This window comes from Loxodonta africana, chromosome 1 (genome assembly GCF_030014295.1).
Source record: "Loxodonta africana isolate mLoxAfr1 chromosome 1, mLoxAfr1.hap2, whole genome shotgun sequence".
NCBI classification, from domain to species: domain Eukaryota; kingdom Metazoa; phylum Chordata; class Mammalia; order Proboscidea; family Elephantidae; genus Loxodonta; species Loxodonta africana.
In genome coordinates this window covers 184159229-184182883 of record NC_087342.1, presented here as the reverse complement: position 1 = coordinate 184182883, position 23655 = coordinate 184159229, and the positions used below count along the sequence as shown (strand labels likewise).

The 23655-nt window shown below is 38.8% G+C and overlaps 1 protein-coding gene across 5 annotated transcripts in view; it reads left to right on the top strand.

Moving 5' to 3' along the window:
• MCM9 (minichromosome maintenance 9 homologous recombination repair factor) overlaps positions 1-23655 on the top strand; it is a 101176-nt gene that overhangs the window by 53465 nt on the left and 24056 nt on the right. For all 5 annotated transcript variants that reach the window (XR_010322803.1, XM_023539698.2, XM_064290323.1 and 2 more), the window contains one exon: positions 5128-5302. Coding sequence is in view for 4 of the 5 variants with exons in the window: in XM_023539698.2 (XP_023395466.2) it covers positions 5128-5302 (175 nt within the window). In the remaining variant the exon portion in view is untranslated. The remainder of the gene's footprint in view (positions 1-5127; positions 5303-23655) is intronic.

Genomic DNA, 23655 nt, shown 5'->3' with positions numbered 1-23655 from the left:
TGCCAAGAAATTTGGAAGACAGCTACCTGGCCAACTGACTGGAAAAGATTCATATTTGTGCCCATTCCAAAGAAAGGTGATCCAACAGAATACGAAAATTATCGAGCACTATCATTAATATCACACAGAAGTAAAATTTTGCTGAAGGTCATTGAAAAGCGGTTGTAGCAGTACATCAACAGGGAGCTGCCCAAAATTCAAGCTGAGTTCGGAAGAGGACGTAGAACCAGGGATATCATTGCTGATACCACATGGATTTTGACTAAAAGCAGAGAATACCAGAAAGATGTTTATCTGTGTTTTATTGAATATGCAAGAGCATTTGACTATGTGGATAATAACAAATTAAGGATAACATTGCAAAGAATGGGAATTCCAGAATGCCTAATTGTGCTTATGAGGAATCTGTACATAGACGAAGATGCAGTCATTCAACAGAACAAGGGGATACTGCGTGGTTTAAAGTCAGGAAAGGTGTGTGTATCAGGGTTATATCTTTTCAGCATACTTATTCAGTCTATGCTGGACAAATAATCTGAGAAGCTGGACTGTATGTAAGAACACAGCATCAGGATTGGCGGAAGACTCATTAATAGCCTGCAGCCTTGCTTGCTGAAAGTGAAGAGGACTTGATGCGATTACTGATGAAGATCATAGAGTGCAGTCTTTAGAATGGATTGCACTTCAGCATACAGAAAACAAAAATCCTTACAACTGGACCAATAAGCAACATTGTGGTAAATGGAGAAAACATGGCCATTGTCAAAGCTTTTCGTTTACTTGGATCCACAATCAACATCCATGGAAGTAGCAATCAAGAAATCAAAACATGTATTACACTGGACAAATCTGTCGCAAAAGACCTTTTTGAGGTGTTGAAAAGCAAAGATGTCACTTTGAGGACTATGGTGCGCCGGACTCAAGTAATCTTATTTTCAATCACCTTATATGCGTGTGAAATTTGGACGATGAATAAGGAAGACCAAAGACAAATTGATACCTTTGAATTATGGTGTTGGTGAAGAATATTGAGCATACCATGGACTGCCAGAAGAACAAACAGATCTATCCTGGAAGAAGTACTGACAGAATGCTCCTTGGAAGCAAGAATGGCAAGACTTCATCTTATGTACTTTGGCCGTGTTATCAGGAGGGACCAGTCCCTGGAGAAGGACATCATGCTTGGTAAGGTAGAAGGTCAGTGAAAAATAGGAAGGTCCTCAAGGAGGTGTACTGACACAGTGGCTGCCACAGTGGGCTCAAGCATAACAAAGATTGTGAGGATGGCACCAGACTGGGCAGCGTTTCATTCTGTTGTACGTAGTGTCACTATGAGTTGGAACTGACTCGAGGGCTCCTAACAAGAACAAATACATATAAAACACTTAAGAAATACTTCCAAACCATGCAATGTTTTCATGAGTGTGTGCATTCATTACTGTGAACCATCATATTTAACTCAAATTTTTGATATAATAGGCTTTATGCCAGTCTGCTCTTAAGTACAAGTTGTCCGTAAGTCCAAGGTTCATAACTGTAGGACTGTCCGCATTATGGTGTTTGCACAACATCCAAATCATATGACATCCTGTTTCTCAGAATGTACCATGGGCATTAAGTGACGCTTGACTGTATTGAGTCTTTTAATCTATTCAGTGAATGTGAAATACATCTAGATTTGATTAGATCTTCTTTGATTTCTTTCTTCAGTGTTTTGTAGATGTCAGCATATAGATTTTGTGCCTATTTTGTTGCACTTTATACCCAAAATGATTTCATTTGCAGGAATGCTTTTATGGATTGAATTGTATCCCACCAAAAATGTGTGTCAACTTGGCTAGCCCATGATTCCCAGTATTGTGTGGTTGTCCACCATTTTGCCATCTGATGTGATTTTCCTACATGTTGTAAATCTTAACCTTTATATTGTAAATGAGGCAGGATTCGAGGCGGTTATATTAATGAGGCAGGACTCAATCTACAGGATTAAGTTTTATCTTGAGTCAATCCCTTTTGATATATACAAGAGAGAAGCAAGCAGAGAGGAGAGGGACCTCATACCGCCAAAAAAGAAGAGCCAGGAGAACAGGGCACCCTTCTGACCCGGGGTCCCTGTGCTGAGAAGCTCTTAGACTGGGGGAAGATTGATAACAAGGAACTTCTCCCAGAACCTACCGAGAAAGAAAGCCTTTCCCTAAAGCTGGCACCCTGAATTCGGACTTCTAGCCTTCTAGACTGTGAGAGAATAAATTTATTTGTTACAGCCATCCACTAGTGGTATTTCTGTTATAGCAGCACTAAACTAAGACAGGTGCTACTGTAGATTGTATTATTTTTTTAATTTTAGCTTCTAATTGTTCATGACTAGTATACATAAATATGATTGATTTTTGTATATTGACTTACATCCTGTGGCTTTGCTACACTCATTAGCTCTTGTAGCTTTTTTGTAAGTTATTTGAATTTTCTACATAATCTGTTGTCTGCAAATAGAAATGGTTTTATTTTTTCCTTTCCGATCTGTGTGTCATTTCTTTCTTTTTTTTTTTTTCCTGCCTTGTTTCACTGGCTAGAACCTCCAGTATGATTTTGGAATAAGAGTGATGAGAGCAGATTTTCTTGCCTTGTTTTGATCTTCAGGATGGGAGGAATCATTCCGCCTTTCATCACTAAGTACGTTAGCTGTATGGTTTTTGTAAATTCCATTTATCAGGTTGAGGAAGTTCCTTTTTCTTCCTAGTTTGCTGAGAATTTTTATCATGAATTTGGGTGAGTTTTGTCAGATGTTTATTTTCTGTGTCCATTGAGATGATCATGTTTTCTTTTTCTTTAATCTGTTGATATTTTGGAAGTTGACTTAGCCGTGCATTGTCAGAATAAACCCCACTTGGTCATGACCTGTTTCACTTTTTATGTATTGTTGGATTTGATTTACTTGCATTTTGTTAAGGATTTTTGCTTCTATTTTTACGAGGGATATTGGTCTATAGGTTTCTTTTAATGTGTCCTTATCTGGTTTGGGTATTATGACAATGCTGGTTTCATTAAGTGAGCTGGAATGGGTTTCCTGTTTTTTTATATTTTTGAAGAATTTGTATAGAATTCGTATTATTTTTTTCATGGATGTTTGAAAAAATGCCTGATGAAGCCATCTCGGCATAGAGATTTCTGTATTGGAAGGTTTTTAACTACAAATTCAATTTTCAAAATAGATAAAGGATAACTATCTAAGATACTCCACTTGTCTCACCCCGTCTGGAGCAAGGGAACATGAAGAAAACCAAAGACACAAGGGAAAGTTTAGTCCAAAGGACTAACGGACCACAACTACCACAGCCTCTACCAGACTGAGTCCAGCACAACCAGATAGTGCCTGACTACCACCACTGACTGCTCAGACAGGGATCACAATAGAGGGTCCTGGACAGAGCTGGAGAAAAATGTAGAACAAAATTCTAACTCACAAAAAAAGACCAGACTAACTGATCTGACAGAGACTGGAGAAACCCTGAGAGCATGGCCCCCAGATACCCTGTTAACTCAGTATTGAAGTCACTCCTGAGGTTCACCCTTCAGTCAAAGATTAGACAGGCCCATAAAACAAAACAAGACTAAACGAGCACACCAGCCCAGGGGCAAGGACAAGATGGCAGAGGGGACAGGAAAGCTGGTAATGGGGGGAACCTAAGGTCGAGAAGGGGAGAGCGTTGACATGTCATAGTGTTGGCAACTAGTGTCACAAACAATATGTATATTAATTGTTTGTTGAGAAACAAATTTGTTTGTAAACGTTTGTATAAAGTGCAGTGAAAAAAAAAGGATAAAAGATAATGCAAGTTGTCTATTCTTTTTTTAGGTAAACCTTGGCAATTTGTTTCAAAGTATTTGACTATTTTATCTGAATTATTGAATTCATGGCATAAAATTTTTGTAGTATCCCCTTATTTTTTGGTTCAACGTCTTTAGGGTCTGTGGTGAAGTCCCCTGTATTTCGTTTCCTCATATTTGTAATTTTTGTCTTCTCTCTTTTTTCTTGGTTAGTCTGGCTAGAGGCTTATCAACAACAGTTATAAGTATTCATTATGTTTCCTATACCTTTTAAAAAGCATTATATGTATCATTTTATTTGAATAAGAATCCATAAAATAATTCCTAATCTCATCCCCTTCTTCAGATAAATAAACAGAGGCCTGAAAACATTTTTTTTTTTTTTTTGGAAACTTGCCTGTAGTCTAAGAGTCAGAATGGTAGATCCAACGGTAGATCCAAGATTGAAGCGACTCCAAAGCTGTTGCTTTTTTTTTTTTCTTTTTAATTGTACTTTAGATGGTTTACAGAGCAAATTAGTTTCTAACTGAACAATTAATACATGTATTGTTTTTGTGACATCGATTGCCAACCCCATGACATGTCAACACTTTCCCTTTCTCGACCTCAAGTTCCCCATTACCGGCTTCCTGTCCTCTCCTGTCCTCCTGTCCTCCTGTCCCTGCCCCGGTACTGGCATACCCATTTAGTCTCATTTTGTTTTATAGGCCTCCTAATCTTTGGCCGAAGGATGAACCTCAGGAATGACTTCCGTACTGAGTTAAAAGGGTGTTCGGGGGCAAAGCCTTTGCTTTTGACCACTCTGCTTTATTAACTGGTACTATGGACAAATAAAAATCAGCCAAGACATGAAAGGAATCCCCTCCCTCATACTGTGACTGGGAGCAAACTTTTCAGTTCATCCTTGGGCTATAATACTATTCTCTGCCTTTGGACCCTTCTCTGTAATCAGCACATATTATAAAACCTCTTTTGGTTATAAGATCTCCAGAGATCTGTTTGCTGCTTCCAAAAGCTTAGACCATCTAGACGGGGTAGCTATCAAGGGGAGATAAGAAATAGGGGTACTTCTGGTTACCATAGAATATTCATTAACACACCTTAAATTTTCAGGACTTCTGAGGCCCGCCAGTGACTGGATACTGAAGCAATTGTTCTGATGCCATCCCTTCTTGGTAGACAGGAAATAGAAGCCTTGACTGTATTTCCTTCTCCTTAAAATCTAGGCATATCTTCCCTTCGTAGATATAAGGTATGATTTTGAAAATACAAGTTGACACATACTGTTTGTTTCCTCAGGTCTGACAGTAACTGCTGTGAAGGACTCAGGAGAATGGAATCTGGAGGCTGGGGCATTAGTACTTGCAGATTCAGGTCTTTGCTGTATCGATGAGTTTAATAGCCTCAAGGAGCATGATAGAACCAGTATCCACGAAGCAATGGAACAACAAACCATAAGTGTTGCTAAGGCTGGGTAAGAGTTTTTTTGTTTTTCTTTAAATCTATGGGAATTGTGAGATTATTTAATATATGATTAGGGAAAAATGTGAACCTTGATAGATATGTTTGATTCTCTCAGGAATTATCAGCTACCACCCTTCAAGATATGTGTTAAAGTTTTTCCCTATTAGACTGTGGAGGTGTGTGGGGAAGTAAAAATGGGTTGTTGGGAAAAGGAAAAAAATAAAATATAAATGTAAGTTGACTAAGTACTTGAGGGATACTCATGAAGGGCTTTCAGTCATCATTCTCTCATTCAATAGTTATTGTTTGTCTACTCTGTGTATACTACTATGTTAGGAATTTAGAAAGATTCAAAAAGAAAAAAAACTTACTTTCTCATTTCAATGACAATCGGTTTATACAGCATAATGAAAGGCTGATCACAGCATATGGAAAACTGAATAATAATATACATTAGCATAAGGTGAAGTGCCTGTTGTGATTCAGCAGGGTTGAAGGCTTTGGGCTGAGGTCTGTGAGTCCCTGGCTGTACATCAATGGGGAGGCAGAATAGGCCAGATTCAGACAATAATCAACTCATCCTGGCCCTGACATGGTTATTGTTCTTAGTGTCAGGTGCCATCGAGTCGGTTCCGACTCATAGCAACCCTATGCACAACAGAACGAAACACTTCCTGGTTCTGAGCCATCCTTACAATCTTTGTTATGCTTGAGCTCATTGCTGCAGCCATTGTGTCAATCCTTCTAGCTGAGGGTCTTCCTCTTTTCCACTGACCCTGTACTCTGCCAAGCATGATGTCCTTCTCCAGAGACTGATCCCTGCTGACAACATGTCCAAAGTATGTAAGACACAGGCTCGCCATCCTTGCTTCTAAGGACCATTCTGGTTATACTTCTTCTAAGACAGACTTATTCGTTCTTTTGGCCGTCCATGGTATATTCAATATTCTTCACTAGCACCACAATTCAAAGGCGTCAATTCTTTGATCTTCCTTATTCATTCTCCAGCTTTCACATACATATGATACGATTGAAAATACCATGACTTGGACCAGGCGCACTGTAGTCTTCAAGGTGATATCTTTGCTCTTCAACACTTTAAAGAGGTCCTTTGCAGTGTATTACCCAATGCAGTGTGTCTTTTGATTTCTTGACTGCTGCTTCCATGGCTGTTGATTGTGAATCCAAGTAAAATGAAATCCTTGACAACTTCAGTCTTTTCTCCGTTTATCGTGATGTTGCTTATTGGTCCACTTGTGAGGATTCTTGTTTTCTTTATGTTGAGGCATAATCCATACTGAAGGTGATGGCCTTTGATCTTCATCAGTAAGTGCTTCAAGTCCTCTTCACTTTCAGCAAGCAATGTTGTGTCATCTGCATACTGCAGGTTGTTCATGAGTCTTCCTCCAATCCTGATGCCCCGTTCTTCTTCATATAGTCCAGCTTCTTGGATTATTTGCTCAACATACAGATTGAATAGGTATGGTGAAAGGATATAACCCTGACGCACACCTTTCCTGACTCTATCCGTTTGTCCTGTCCAAACAGCTACCTCTTGATCTATGTACAAGTTCCTTACGAGCACAATTAAGTGTTCTGGAACTCTCATTCTTCACAGTGTTATCCATAATTTGTTATGATCCACACAGTCGAATGCCTTTGCATAGTAAATAAAACACCGGTAAACATCCTTCTGGTGTTCTCTGATTTCAGCCAGGATCCATCTGACATCAAAATGATATCCCTGGTCCACGTCTTCTTCTGAATCCAGGATGAATTTCTGGCAGTTCCCTGTTGATACACTGCTGCAGCCGCTTTTGAATGATCTTCCAAGCAAAATTTTGCTTGCATGTAGTATTAATGATATTGTTTGATAATTTCCGCATTCGTTTGGATTACCATTCTTGGGAATAGGCATAAATATGGATTTCTTCTAGTCGATCTTCCAAATTTCTTGGCTTAGATGAGTGAGCACTTCCAGCACTACATCCGTTTGTTGAAACATTTCAGTTAATATTCCATCAATTCCTGGTGGCTTGTTTTTTGCCAATACCTTCAGTGCAGCTTGGACTTCCTCCCTCAGCACCATCGGTTCCTGATTATATGTTACCTCTTGAAAAAGTTGAACATCAACTAAGTCTTTTTGGTATAATGACTCTGGGTATTCCTTCCGTCTTCTTTTGATGCTTCCTGTGTCATTTAATATTTTCCCCATGGAATCCTTCACTACTGCAACTCCAGACTTGAGTTTTTTCTTTGGTTCTTTCACCTTAAGAAGCGCTGAGCATGTTCTTCCCTTTTGGTTTTCTATCTTCAGCTCTTTGCACGTGTCATTATAATACTTTGTCTTCTCGAGCCACCCTTTGAAATCTTCTGTTCCGTCCTTTTACTTCATCATTTCTTCCTTTTGCTTTAGCTGCTCAACATTCGAGAGCAAGTGTCAGAGTCCCCTCTGACATCCATCTTGGTCTTTTCTTTTTTTCCTCTCTTTTCAGTGACCTCTTGCATTCTTCATGTATGATGTCCTTGATGTCATTCCATAACTCACCTTGTCTTCAGTCATTAGTGTTCAGTACATCAAGTCTGTTCTTGAGATGGTCTCTAAAATCAGGTGTGATAAACTCATGGCTCTTGAGGACTTGCTGTGATTTTCTTCAGTTTTAACTTGAACTTGCATGTGAGTAATTGATGCTCTGTTCCACAGACAGCCCCCAGATCTGTTCTGACTGATGATATTGAGCTTTTCCATCGTCTCTTTCCACAGATGTAGTCGATTTGATTTCTATGTATTCCATCTGGCTAGGTCCATGTGTATAGTCGCTGTTTATGTTGGCAAAAAAGATATTTGCAATGAAGAAGTTGTTGGTCTTGCAAAATTCTATGATTTGACCTCTGGCATTGTTTCTATCACCAAGGCCGTATTTTCCAACTACAAGTCCTTCTTCTTTGTTTCCAACTTTCATACTCCAATCACCAGTCATTATCAGTGCATGCTGATTGTATGTTCAATCAATTTCAGACTGCAGGAGCTTGTAAAAACCTTCTATTTCTTCATTTTTGGTCTTAGTGGTCGGCACATAAATTTGAATAGTAGTTCTATTAACTGGTCTTCCTTCTCCCACCCCTTCCTTATAGGCTCAGGGATATTATCCTATCACTGATAGCGTTGTACTTCAGGATAGATGTTGAAATGTTCTTTTTGACGATGAATACAATGCTATTCCTCTTCAAGTTGTTATCCTCGGCATGGTAGACCATATGATAATCTGATTTAAAATGGCCAATACCAGTCCATTTCAGCTCACTAATGCCTAGGATATCGATGTTTGTGTGTTCCATTTCATTTTTGATGATTTCCAGTTTTCCTAGGTTCATACTTCCCACAGAATTCTAGCCAAGAGAACTCAGCATCATGTCAAAAAAAAATCACACACCACGACCAAGTTGGATTCATACCAGGTGTGTGAGGATGGTTCAACATTAGAAAATAAATCAACATAACTCTTCACCTAAGTGAAAGAATCACATGATCATCTTAATCTATGCAGAAAAGGCATTCAACAAAGCCCAATACCCATTCCTGATAAAAACTCTCAGTAAAGTAGGTATAGAAGGGAAATTCTTCAACATAAAAAAGGACATCTATACAAAACGTACAGCCAACATCATTCTTAATGGAGAGAGTCTGAAAACGTTCTCCTTGAGAACAGGAACAAGACAAGGATGTCCTTTATCACTACTCCTTTTTAAGATTGTGCTGGAAGTCCTAGCTAGAGCAATAAGGCAAGAAAATAATAATAATAAAGGGCATCCAAATGGTAATGAAGAAGTAGAACTGTCCCTGTGTGGGATGATATGTTACTATGCTCGAGATTTGAATTTTTTCTTCAGTTCTTTCAGCTTGAGAAATGCTGAGCATGTTCTTCCCTTTTGGTTTTCCATCTCCAGCTCTTTGCACATGTCATTATAATACTTTACTTTGTCTTCTCGAGAGGCCCTTTGAAATCTTCTGTTCAGTTCTTTTACTTCATCAATTCTTCCTTTGGCGTTAGCTGCTTGACACTCAAGAGCAAGTTTCAGAGTCTCCTCTGACATCCATCTTGGTCTTTTCTTTCTTTCCTGCCTTTTCAGTGACCTCTTGCTTTCTTCGTGGATGATGTCGTTGATATCATTCCACAACTCATCTGGTCTTCAGTCACTAGTGTTCAATGCGTCAAATCTATTCTTGAGATGGTCTCTAAATTCAGGTGGGATATACTCAAGCCTCGAGTTGCAATAGTGAAGGATTCCATGGGGAAAATATTAAACGATGCAGGAAGCATCAAAAGAAGATGGAAGGAATACACAGAGTCACTATACCAAAAAGACTTAGTCAATATTCAACCATTTCAAGAGGTGGCATATGATCAGGAACCGATGGTACTGAAGGAGGAAGTCCAAGCTGCTCTGAAGGCATTGGCGAAAAACAGGGCTCCAGGAATTGATGGAATGCCTATTGAGATGTTTCAACAAACAGATGCAACGCTGGAGGTGCTCACTCATCTATGCCAAGAAATATGGAGGACAGCTTCCTGGCCAACTGACTGAAAGAGATCCATATTTATCCCTATTCCCAAGAATGGTGATCCAACGGAATGTGGAAATTATAGAACAATATTATTAATATCACACGCAAGCAAAATTTTGCTGAAGATCATTCAAAAATGGCTGCAGCAGTGTATCGACAGGGAACTGCCAGAAATTCAGGCTGGTTTCAGAAGAGGACGTGGAACCAGGGATATCATTGCTGATGTCAGATGGATCCTGACTGAAAGCAGAGAATACCAGAAGGATGTTTACCTGTGTTTTATTGACTATGCAAAGGCATTCGACTGTGTGGATCATAACAAACAATGGATAACACTGGGAAGAATGGGAATTCCAGAACACTTAACTGTGCTCATGAGGAACCTTTACATAGATGAAGAGGCAGTTGTTCAGACAGAACAAGGGGATACTGATTGGTTTAAAGTCAGGATAGGTGTGTGTCAGTGTTGGATTCTTTCACCATACCTATTTAATCTGTATGCTGAACAAATAATACGAGAAGCTGGACTATATGAAGAAGAACAGGGCATCAGGATTGGAGGAAGACTCATTAACAGTCTGCATTATGCAGATGACACAACTTTGTTTGCTGAAAGTGAAAAGGACTTGAAGCACTTACTAATGAAGATCAAAGACCACAGCCTTCAGTATGGATTACACCTCAATATAAAGAAAACAAAAATCCTTACAACTGGACCAATGAGCAACATCATGATAAACGGAGAAAAGATTGAAGTTGTCAAGGATTTCACGTTACTTGGATCCACAATCAACACCCATGGAAGCAGCAGTCAGGAAATCAAAAGACGCATTGCATTGGGCAAATCTGCTGCAAAGGACCTCTTCAAAGTGTTGAAGAGCAAAGACGTCACCCTGAAGACTAAGGTGCGCCTGACCCAAGCCATGGTATTTTCAATCACATCATATGGATGTGAAAGCTGGACAATGAATAAAGAAGACTGAAAAAGAGTTGATGCCTTTGAATTGTGGTGTTGGTGAAGAATATTGAGTATACCATGGACTGCCAAAAGAACAAACAAATCTGTCTTGGAAGAAGTACGGCCAGAGTGCTCCTTAGAGAAAAGGATGGCAAGACTGCATCTTACATACTTTGGACATGTTGTCAGGAAGGATCAGTCCGTGGAGAAGGACATCGTGCTTGGCAGATTACAGGGTCAACAGAAAAGTGGAAGACCCTCAACAAGGTGGATTAACACAGTGGCTGCAACAATGAGCTCAAGCATAATGATGATTGTAAGGATGGCGCAGGACTGGGCAGTGTTTCATTCTGTTGTGCATAGGGTCGCTATGAGTCAAAACTGACTCGACAGCACCTAACAACAACAACGTGTTACTATACATAGAAAACCCAAAAGACTCCACAAGAAAACTATTGGAACTAAATAGAAAAATTCAGCAGAGAAGCAAGATGGAAGATCAGCATACAAAAATTGGTTGGACTCCTATACACCAATAACGAGAACTATAAAAAGGAAATCAGGAAAACAATACCATTTATAATAATAGCCCCTAAAAAAAAAAAAAAAACAGGAATAACTCTAACCAGAATGTAAAACACCTATACAAAGAAAAGTATAAAACACTGCTCCAAAACACCAAAAGAGACCCACATAAATGGAAAAACATACTGCTTTCATGGATACCTAGACTTAACATTGTGAAAATGTCAATTCTACCCAAAGCAGTCTACAAATACAATGTAATCTGGATCCAAATACCAACAGCATTCTATAAAGAGTTGGAAAAATTAATCATTAACTTTATATGGAAAGGGAAGAGGCCCCTGATAAGTAAACCACTATTGAAAAAGAATAAAGTAGGAGAACTCACACTACCTAACCTCAGAACCTACTATACAGCTACAGTAGTCAAAACAGCCTAGTACTGGTACAACGACAGACTCATTGACCAATGGAACAGAATTAAGAACCCAGATGTAAATCCATCCACCTCCAGTCACCTGAACTTTGACAGAGGCTCAGAGTCCATCAAATGGGGGAAAGACAGCTTTTAACAAATGGTGCTGGCAAAACCAAATGTCCATCTGTAAAAATATGAAGCAGGACCCATACCTCACACCATACACAAAAACTAATTCAAAATGGATCAAAGACCTAAATATAAAACCCAAAACTATAAAGATCGTAGAAGAATATATAGGGTCGACGCTAAAGGCCCTAATACACAGCATTAACAGGCTATAAACCGTAACTAACAACACGCAAACACCAGAAGATAAGCTAGATAACTGGAATCGTCTATAAATTAAACACTTAAATGCTCATCAAAAGACTTCACCAAGAGTAGTGTCTGGAGTCTTAAAAGCTAGGGAGCAGACATCTAAGATGTATCAATTGATCCAACCTACCTGGAGCAAAGACAATGAAAGACACAAGGAAAATATTAGCCCAAGAGACAAAAAGGGCCACATAAACCAGGGACTTCATAAACCTAAGATATAAGAACTAGATGGTGTCCCGCTACTGCCATTGACCTCCCTGACAGGGAACACAACAGAGAGTCTCTGATGGAGCAGGAGAAAAGTGGCGAGCAGAGCTCAAATTCTAGTAAAAAGACCAGACTTAGTGGTCTGATTGAGACTAGAGGAACCCCAGAAGACATGGCCCCCAGACTCTCTGTTAACCCAGAACTAAAACCATTCCCAAAGCCAACTTTTCAGACAAAGACTAATCTAGACTGTAAGACATAAAATGATACTTGTGAAGAGTGTGCTTCTTAGTTCAAGTAGATACACAAGACTAAATGGGCAGCTCCTGTCCAGTGGTGAGATGAGAAGGCAGAAAGGGATGGGAGCTGATTGGATGGACATGGGAAATCTGGGCTGGAAAGGGGGAGTGTGCTGTTACTTTATAGGGATAGCAACTAGGGTCACATAACAATGTGTATATAAATTTTTGTATGAGAAGCTAGCTAGAACTGTAAACTTTCACTTCAAGCACATACCCAGAAAAATAGACTTCACCAAAAGAGTAAAAAGAAATCCTACAGACTGGGGAAAAAAATTTTTAACTATGACAAATCTGACAAAGGTCTAATCTCTAAAATCTGTTGGGAAATCCAACACGTCTACAACAAAAAGACAAATAATCCAATTAAAAATCAGGCAAAGGATATGAACAGGCATTTTACCAAAGAAGACATGCAAGGGCTGACAGATGCATGAGGAAATGCTTGCAATCACTAGCCATTAGGGAAATGCAAATCAAAACCACAATGAAATGCTATCTCTCCCCAACATTACTGGCACAAATCAAAAAACAGAAAATAACAAACGTTATTGGAACCCTTAGGCACTGCTGGCAGGAATGCAAAATGATACAACCATTTTGGAAAATGATATGGCACTTCCTTAAAAAGCTAGAAATAGAAATACCATATGATCCAGCAATCCCACCCCTAGGAATATATCCTAGAGAAATAAGAGCTCTCACATGAATAGACATACACACACCCATGTTCACTGCAACATTGTTCATCATAGTAAAAAGATGGAAACAACCTAGGTGCCCATCAACACATGAATAGATAAAAAAAAAACTATGGTACATACACACAGTGAAACACTACATAACGATGAATCTGTGAGGCATCTTACAACATGGGTGAATCTGGAGGGCATTATGCTGGGTGAAATAAGTCTATCACAAAAGGACAAATATTTTATGAGATCACTACTGTAAAAACTCGTAAAAGATTTACACATACACACAAAAAAAATCATTGATGGTTACAAGGGAAGGGATGAGTGGGAATGGAAAAACACTAAATAGACAATAGATAAGTGGTAACTTTGGTGAAGGATAAGACAGTACACAATACTGGGGAAGCCAGCACAGCTTGTTCAAGGCAAGGTCATGGAAGTTCCTTAGACACATCCAAACTCACTGAAGGACCAAATTACTGGGCTGAGGGCATGGGGACCATGATTCTGGGGAACATCTAGATAAACTGGCATAACATGGTTTATAAAGAAAATGTTCTACATTCTGCTTTGGTGAGCAGCGTCTGGGGTCCTAAAAGCTTGTGAGCGGCCATCTAAGATACTCTACTGGCCTCGCCCTGTCTGGCACAAGGGAGAATGAAGAAAACCAAAGACAGACAGGAAGCATTGATCCAAAGGACTAATGGACCACAACTACCACAGCCTTCACCAGATTAAGTCCAGTGCAACTAGATGGTGCCCAACTTCCACCACTGACTGCTGTGACAGGGATCACAATAGAGGGTCCCAGACAGAGCTGGAGAAAAATGTAGAACAAAATTCGAACTCACAAAAAAAGACCAGACTTGCTGGTCTGACAGAGACTAGAGAAGCCCTGAGAGTATGGGCTGTGGACACCCCTTTTAGCTCAGTAATGAAGTCATTCCTGAGCTTTACCCTTCAGCTGAAGATTAGACAGGCCAATAAAACAAAACGGGACTAAATGGGCACACCAACAAGGGGCAAGGACAAGAAGGCAGGAAGGGACAGGAAAGCTGGTGATGGAGAACCCAAGGTCGAGAAGGGGAGAGTGTTGACATGTCGTGGGGTTGGCAAGCAATGTCACAAAACAGTATATTAATTGTTTGATGGGCAACTAGTTTGCTCCATAAACCATCATTTGAAGTACAATAAAAAAAATGAAATTAAAAAAAAAAATTACTTCTAAACTCTTCAGCAGGAAAAATTAGAAGTATAGCTTACTAAGTGTTTTCAAAGGCTACATTCTCTTCTCATTATGTCTGCATTTACTTAGCACCTTTGTGACTGTAAGAATCTAGAGTTTATTTTGATACGTCTTTTATAGAGGAATGCTGGGACATTTTGCCAGTGTCTAAATAATTTACACATCAGAGACAATGCAAAAGCTCAATCTCATCAGTCAGAAAAAAACCAGGGGCTGACTGCGGAACAGATAGTCAATTACTTATGTGCAAGTTCAAACTAAAGCAGAAGAAAATTAGAACAAGTCCACAAGAGCCAAAATATAACCTTGAGTATACCCCCCTGAATTCAGAGAATATCTCAAGAATAGATTTGATGCGTTGAACACTAATGACCAAAGGCCGGATGAGTTGTGAAATGACATCATATGTGAAGAAAGCAAAAGGTGATTAAAAAGACAGGAAAGAAAGATAAGAGCAAGATGGATATCAGAAAAGGCTCTGAAACTTGAGCATAGAATAAGTAAACCAAAAGGAAGAAATGAGGAAGTAAAAGAGCTGAACAGAAGATTTCAAAGGGTGGCTGGAGAAGACAAAGGCTTGGAGTTAGAAAACCAAAAGGGAAGAACACACAGCATTTCTCAAGCTGAAAGAACTGAAGAAAAAAATTCAAGCCTTGGGTTGCAATAGTGAAGGAGTCTATGGAGAAAATATTCAACAACACAGGAAGCCTCAAAATAAGAGGGAAGGAATACCCAGAGTCACTGTATACCAAAAAGAATTGATCGACGTTCAGCCATTTCAGGAGGTAGCATATGATCAAGAACCGATGGTACTGAAGGAAGAGGTCAAAGCTGCACCAAAGGGAATGGTGAAAAACAAGTCTCCAGGAATTGACAGAAAACCAATTGAGATGTTTCAACAAACAGTTGCAGCGCTGGACATGCTCGCTCATCTATGTCAGAAAATTTGGAAGACAGCTTCCTAGCCAACTGATTGGGTGAGATCCATACTTGTCCCCATTCCAAAGAAAGGTGATGCAACTGAATGCGGAAATTATCAAACAATATCATTGATATCACACGCAAATAAAATTTTCTGAAGATCACTCAAAAGCACCTGCAATAGTACATCGACAGGGAACTGCCAGAAATTCAAGCCAGATTTAGAAGAGGATGCAAAACCAGGGATATCATTGCTGATATCAGATGAATTTTGGCTGAAAGCAGAGAATACCAGAAAGATGTTTACCTGTGTTTTATTGACTATGCAAAGGCATTCGACTGTGCTGATTATGACATTATGGGTAACGTTGCAAAAAATGGGAATTCTAGAACGCTTAATCGTGCCCATGAGGAACCTGTACATAGACCAAGATGCAGTTATTCCAAAAGAACAAGGGGATATTGCGTGGTTTAAAGTCAGGAAAAGGTTTGTGTCAGGGTTGTATTCTTTCACCATGCGTATTCAATCTGTATGCTAAGCAAATAGTCTGAAAAGCTGGACTATATGAAGAGAATGTGGCATCAGAACTGGAGGAAGGTTCATTAACAACTTGCATTATACAGATAACGGAACCTTGCTTGCTGAAAGTGAAGAGGACTTGAAGCACTTACGGATGAAGATCAAAGACCACAGCCTTCAGTATGGATTATGCTTCGACATAAAGAAAACAAAAATCCTCACAACTGGACCAGTAAGCAACATCATGATAAATGGAGAAAAGATTGAGTTCGTCAAGGATTTCATTTTACTTGGATCCACAATCGACACCCATGGAAGCAACAGTCAAGAAATCAAAAGACGCATTGCCTCGCATAAATCGGCTACAGGAGATCTCTTAAAAAGTGCTACAAAGCAAAGATGTCATCTCGAGGACTAAGATGCCCCTGACCCAAACCATGGTGTTTTCAATTGCCTCTTATGCCTCTGAAAGCTGGACAATGAATAAGGAAGACCAAAGAAGAATTGGTGCCTTTGAACGGTGGTGTTGGCAAAGAATATTGAATATACCATGGACTGCCAAAAGAACAAACAAGTCTGTCTTGGAAGTAGTACAACCAGTATGCTCTTTAGAAGCAAGGATGGCGAGACTATGTTATCGTGTGGAATCAGTCCCTGGAGAAGGACATCATGCTTAGTAAAATAGAGGGTTAGCGAAGAAGAATAAGACCCTTGGATGAGATGGATTGACACAGTGGCTGCAACAGTGGACTGAAGCATAGCAACAGTTGTGAGTATGGTGCAGGACCAGGCAGTGTTCCGTTCTGATATGCACAGGGTTGCTATGGGTGGGAACTGACTGAACAGCACCCAACAACAACAAATATGATAAACTTAAGAATAAATCCTGGAAGTAAAAATATTTCATTTACCATCCTTACTGCCTTTCCCCCAGCTAAGTATGAATTAGTTTGAATCATTTGTGTTATTTATAAGTATGTCATAGATTCCAAAGAAATATCTTGTAGCTGAACAGTTCAGTTATGGCACTCAGAAGTTGGGCAATCTCATCATAACTACTTTATGCATTGGTATCATGCTTCTCATACTATCAGTGGTAAAGGACCAGTTTTTGTTGTTGTTTTCAATTCATCACAGAGCAGTATTTTTATACAACAGAGTAAAAATGAATTACTAAAAAATGAAACAAAGGCATATAAAATGAAATCCCAAGTTCTGCTTCCACTTAGGATGTAGAAAATTGTAAAAGCATGCCACTCCCATCCTGACAAGAAAAATCCGAATAACACATAAAAATCATAACTTTCCCTGAGCTGATCAGAGAGCTGAGGTCATAAGGCAAACAAGGAAACTTAATTCCAAAGTGTGACAAGCCCCTCCAAGGAGAGACCCAGCACACAGACTGTTTCACCTTTGATACAGCACAGGAGGAAGAGGCAGCTGCTATAAAAGCAGATAGGAAGAAATTTTTTTAATTTCCTAAAATCCAAATGCAGACTAGCGTTATATCAGTTTAGAATAACCGGGAGCCTCAAACATCAGGGGAGCTCTCAATCACTTCCAAGCTCTTCTTCAGGGGCCTCTACCAGATGCTCATAAGAAAAATTGGGCAGAAGACTGAAGAGGCACTCCCCCACTCTCGTCAGTCATGCAGGCATGAGGAGGTGTTTGCTTCTGGGGGATAAACAAAAGACACTGCCTGCTTCCCCACACCCTTTTTTCATATGTAGGAAAAATTTTAAATTGCTGGGGTTAGGGCAGCAAACTCTCTCATCCCCAGGACTCCTGGGGGGAAGGGTAGAAGCAAAACCATTCTGAGTCTAGAGAGGGATAGAAAATCCTCCTTACCTCTACCAAGAGCCAAGTGAAGAGGTATTGCCTCTGGAAGGGTAGAAGCAAAAGCCACCTGCCCCCAAAGGAAGGGCAAGAAACCTTCGTGGGTCTTGGATCCTAAGCCAATCTCTTCCGTGATGTAACAACATATGAATGGTACAAGTTCATAGCCCAAGCTTTCAGTAGCCGAGCACTCAGAGCCCTGATGGTAGACCTGCATAGGAAGGCACCGCATGAGAATAGATTGGAAAGGTGAAGGAAAGGAGGAACAATACGAGTGGAGGTGATACGTTTATCATCAGTAAAACCCGCCTTTTTTTAGTTGGTGTAACATCTTCTGAAGGACATAAATTTAAGGAATCATTTTCAGATTAGATTTCTTTTGTCAGTTGGGAAAGAAGAGAATTTATAGCTAGGAGGCAAGAGAGTTGAACATTAATGATTTTGCTACTCCTGTTTACAGTTAATTTTTCATTGTTTCTCCTTTGAACCATCTGTCAAATGTGTAATGTGTATTGAAAGGAGTTTGCCTGAGAAGTACTTTGAGTTAATGAACTTGCTCAAGAGCTTCCTTTTTAGACCACAAGGTAGACATTGTTATTATGGTCATTATTATGCTAATCATTTGTATTATGGTTTCAAGATAAAATTCTTCAAATGTTTCTATTTTGTCTTAGGCTGGCAGTTCTCTAGAGGAGAAAATGCAGTGAAGCATGTGTGCGTGTATATACACATAGGTATACTTAGATATATACACACACACACACATATATAAGTATATAAAGAGAGATTTCTTTCAAGGAAATGGCTCATGGAATTGTGGAGGCTGGCAAGTCCCAAATCCATGGGTCAGATGTCAGGCTGAAGGCTTCTCCTGACTCACATGGTTGCGGGGGCTGAGGAACACAAAATCAACAGGTCAAACGGCAGGCTGCTGACTTACGGGGCTGCAGGAGCTGATGAATCTCAAAATCTGCAGATCAGACAGGCTGCTGGCTCACGTCCCAAGAACCAGAGGCCAAAGGATGACAAGTCAGTTACAGGATCCAGAGAGAGGGCGAGCTTTGCTAGAACATCCATATATATTGAGTGCAGGTCACACCCCCAAAGGAACTCCCCTTTCCTTGGCTGATTGGCTTGATTAATCTGATTGGCTGCTCACATCAGATCACAAAATGGAGGATGATTGCATAATATCAGCCAAACCACTGAGAATCATTGCTTAGCCAAGTTGACACATAACCTTAACCATTACAGTTAAGAGTTTCATATCTCTGAACAATGTCATGGACCACAATCAATATTTTAGGCTTCCTAGCTTCTTTACATTTATGTAAGAATGCTTTTCAAAGCATTTTAGCATGTTTTTTTTATTTAAGGATTACTAGAATTTTTTGAATTTAAAAAATTGTAGGATCTTTGTTCTCTTCCAGATATTATAGTTAACTAGGTCTTGTATGCATTCAGTTCAGCATTTATTCATTGACTGTCAGGTGTGGATGTTGGTGGCATTCTGTGTTGTTTCCTCACCTTCTCCTTGTACCACGACCATCCCCCACATAACTGTTTCTGGACTCATAAAGGCATTATACTATTTTATTATTATCATGCATTTGAAAAGGCACTCCCATTTCCCTAAAGATTGCATAACAGCATAATTATGTAATGATATTTAGTGGTTTGTTCCCTTTGCTGTCTCCAAATAACCTTTCCTTCTTGAGTTTCTTTTTCCTTGATCCATTCAGCAAAGATATTTTCTAATTACCTCGTAATAATAGAGCCTGGGTTCCTGTGGTCTTCTCTGAGCATACTTAACAGCCAACTTTCAGCCTATTCCCAGGGATGCCAGGGCCACCATGTGCTGACAAGCATTTAGTAGTAACTGCTTTTGGTTCTGAACAAAATGTTTCTAAAGCATGCTGACCTGAAAAAGTATTTCAATCAGAAATTTACCATTTCTCATACTGTTCAAAATTTTCAGTTTTATTTAAAAACAGAGCAGTTACACAACCTGGATTCTAATCTCTTCCACCTTGGGTTGCAGGCTCCATGTTTTCCATACAGTGAATGTAGCCAGAAACAAAGACAGATGTTGGTATCCCAGAGATTAAACATTTTCCGTCAGGACTTCATTTTCTTCTTCCTGAAGTTTAGACAAAATTACTTAAAGTTGCCACTATCACCGCTTAGTACAACAAACATTTAACTCCAAAAATAGCAGTGAATAGGGTCACGATGAGTTGAAATCAACTCGGTGGCAATGGGTTTGGTTTTTTTGTTTTAGTTTTTTTGCAGGGATGTTCTCAACTTAAAGTTGATAATATGTAAACTTCCTGTCCCAGTGCCTACCATGTAGTCAATACATGGAAGCTGTAGCTTAAGTGCTTTTTTTTCTTTTTTAAAGACTGTTTTCTAGCCTAATATCTTCTTAGGCCAGGATGAGAAGATATTTGTGACTTTCCAAAAATAATTTTATTTAATATGTATATGAAGGTGTTTCAAAGACTCCCTGTGTTTCTGAACTCTTTTGAGTTTCCAAAATAGTTTGAGGGTTATTATACCAAAGCATTCGCAGTAACAACAACCACAAAAAACTTAGTATTATTCAAACTTTCTTTGTAGCTCTTAGAATATATTCCACCGAGGTCAGTGCATGTTCAAAAGTTATTTGAATTAATTATTTTCTTTGTGTAGTTATGATATAGATGTGATATACAGTTAGGAACTAGGTTTTTAAATTTGTATTCACTTTTAGAGTTTGCTTTTTTCAGACACCAACAGTTGGTTGATTCAGTTGATTTAATTTAATATTCTAAATTTGTAAAACATGGTTCAAAAGTCAAAACTGTGTAAAAAGATACACCAAAAAAAATCACACTGTCATCCTTACCTCTTCTCACAGATACTATCTTCATTGGGTCCTTATTTATCCTTCCTGTGTTTCTGTTTTGCAAAAATTAGCAAAAACACAGAGAGGAGTGTGTGCGTATGACTCTCCTCTCTTTCTTACCCAAAAGATAGTATTCTATATGTACTCTTTGGCACTGCCTCAACGGTACCCCACAGATTACTATAGGTAATATTATCATTATTTTTTAGATATCCTGTACTTTCAGTTTATACTTTCCCTTTTTTTCCAAGAGCCATTTAAAGAGATTTTTAATCTCCAGATAGAAGGACCTTTTTGTTTGTTTCTTGATATTGTTATTAATTTCCAGTTTTATTGCATCGTTATCAGAGAATGATGTTTATATTATTTCTACTTGAAGGAACTCAGTGAGGTTATTCTCTATTAAAAAAAAAAAAAAAAAAAAAACCACTGCCCTCTATTCCGACTCATAGTGACCCTGTAGGACAGAGTGGAACTGCCCCATAGAGTTTCCAAGGAGCGCCTGGTAGATTCGAACTCTGCTGACCTTTTTGGTTAGCAGCCGTAGCTCTTACCCACTACGCCACCAGGATTTCCAAAACCAAGCCCATTGCTGTGGAGTCGATTTCTCATAAAAAACCGTATATTCTGTATTATCAGAGTTTAATACATAAATTGTACCTTTCAATTATATTGTTTACATTCTTCTAACTCTTTACTTGCCTTTTCACATTTGGTTTATCTTAGGCTAGAGTAGTATGTTAAAGCCTTTTATTATCATTGTGTTTTTGTCTATTTCTCTTTGCACCTCTTGTAGTTTCTGCTTTATGAAGGCCGTTGCTGTGGCCTTTAGCATTTGTGCTTCTTTGTCTTGATGTTTTGTGGCTTGAATTTTACCTTTCCTGGTACCAGGATCCCAACTCCTTTATTCACATTATTTGCATTTGCCTTACATATCTTTATTCATCCCTTTATGTTTAGCCTCTTGATTCATTTTGTTTTATGTGTGTCTCTTGTACACAGCAGAGTTTGGTTTTGCTTTGTGAATAACTTGAAAATCTTTTTCTTGGTTTTGCTTTGTGAATAACTTGAAAATCTTTTTCTTTAAATGTGTGAGTTAAGCACCCTTGTATTTATTGATATGACCAATATGTTTCATGTCAACTGTTTCATTTTTTATAATTTATGATTTCTTTCTCTGTGTGGTTGGTATTTATGAAAGTTTGCATTATGGGACAAGGGTTGGCAAAATTCTTCTGTAAAGGTCTAGATATTAAATGTTATAGGCTTTGTGGACCATACAGTCTCTGTTGCAACTATTCAGCTCTGCCCTTGAGGCAGGGAAGAAACTAGATAATATGTAAATAAAGGGTATGGCTGTGTTAACACTTTATTTACCAAAGCAAGAGGTGGGCCAGATTTGGCCTAAGGGCTGTAGTTTGACAGCCCCTATTCTAGGATTTATCTTTAAAAACTGTTTATAATACTTGTAGCCCTCTTTCACCTCACTTGAGAGCAGGGCTCCTCACCTGGGAGCAGGGCTTCTAAGAAGTTCATTCAGGTTTAAACCCCTGCTGAGAATTTGCATTTCTAACAAGTTCCCAGGCAATGTTAATGCTGCTGGTTAGGGACCAATTCTGAGAACCACTAGTAGAGCAGTGGTTCTCAACATTTACTATACATAAGAATCACCTGGGGATCTTGTTAAAAATGTAGATTCTTTTTCAGTGTATCTGGGAGAGAAATGCAAATTTTCAGCAGGGTTCAAACCAAAATGAACCAGTTTGAAACCCTGTTTGGGAGCTTTAAATAATATGATGCCAATCTATTATTCATGTGACAATCAATGAGCTTATCCTATTACTCCCCTTTCTCCCTTCCCCTCACTTTTTAAAAAATAGTCCTATATGCTTTGTCAAGACAAATAAAATTTACATGCTCTTCTCCCACTTTTATCCCTTCCTTTGTTTTAGTCTTAGATCTAAAGTTAAATGTATCCAGTGCTTCACCATTAGTCCTTTTGCCAAAGCATCTCCCCTGTCTTTTGGTTGAATGAAGCTCATTCTGTAAGAGATTCCTTAAGAAGGTCTCCTGAGTATCGTACTGAGTTTTTGCAATGTTTCAAACCATTTTATAGCTTTGATAACTTGCAGAACAGTTTGGCTAAATATAAAGACCTTGGCTTATACTTTGTTTCATGTAGTCTTGCTTTGTATGCTGCTATTTAGAAGTTGAATTCCATCCTGATATCCTTTTCTCTGTAAGTGATTTGGTTTCTTCACCTGAAGGCCCAGAGAATTTTTCCTTTATCTTTAAAGCATAACAGTTTTACTAAGCTCTTTCTCAGTTGATTATCCCTGGTCAGTTTTTCTAGAAGTTAAGAGAACCCTTTGAAATGTAGACGTCTTCTCATATTTCTGAAAAATTTTCTTAAATGATAACTTTAAATATTCAGTCTGTTGTTTTGTTTTTATTTTTCAGTAATTCTAATTATACGTATGTTAACACTTCTTTACCTAGATTCTGTAGCAACCAATTTTTTTCTTAGACTTTTTAGCTCTTCTGTATTTCATTTCCATTTTCTTGGCTATTTTTATTCCTCTCCTCAACATCCATTTCAGTCTTGTATATTCTCTCTTGAGTGCCTTAAATTTGAACGTTCGTTTCTGAAATTATCTTTCAATTTTTTTCCCCAATTTCTTTCCTGATTTTGGTTATATCCAGGTTTATATCTTCCTGTCTTTTGTTTTTTACTATTATAAGTTTTTTGATTTTCTGATTTGGGGTTTTGAATTTCTGGTTTTTAATACAAGAACATATTTGTTTAAGGATACGAAATTCAGCTCACAGTATTGTGTTACTTATTTCCTCTGCCTTGTGGGATTTTAAGGGGGGGGAGATGATATAGGGGAATTTTTATCAAC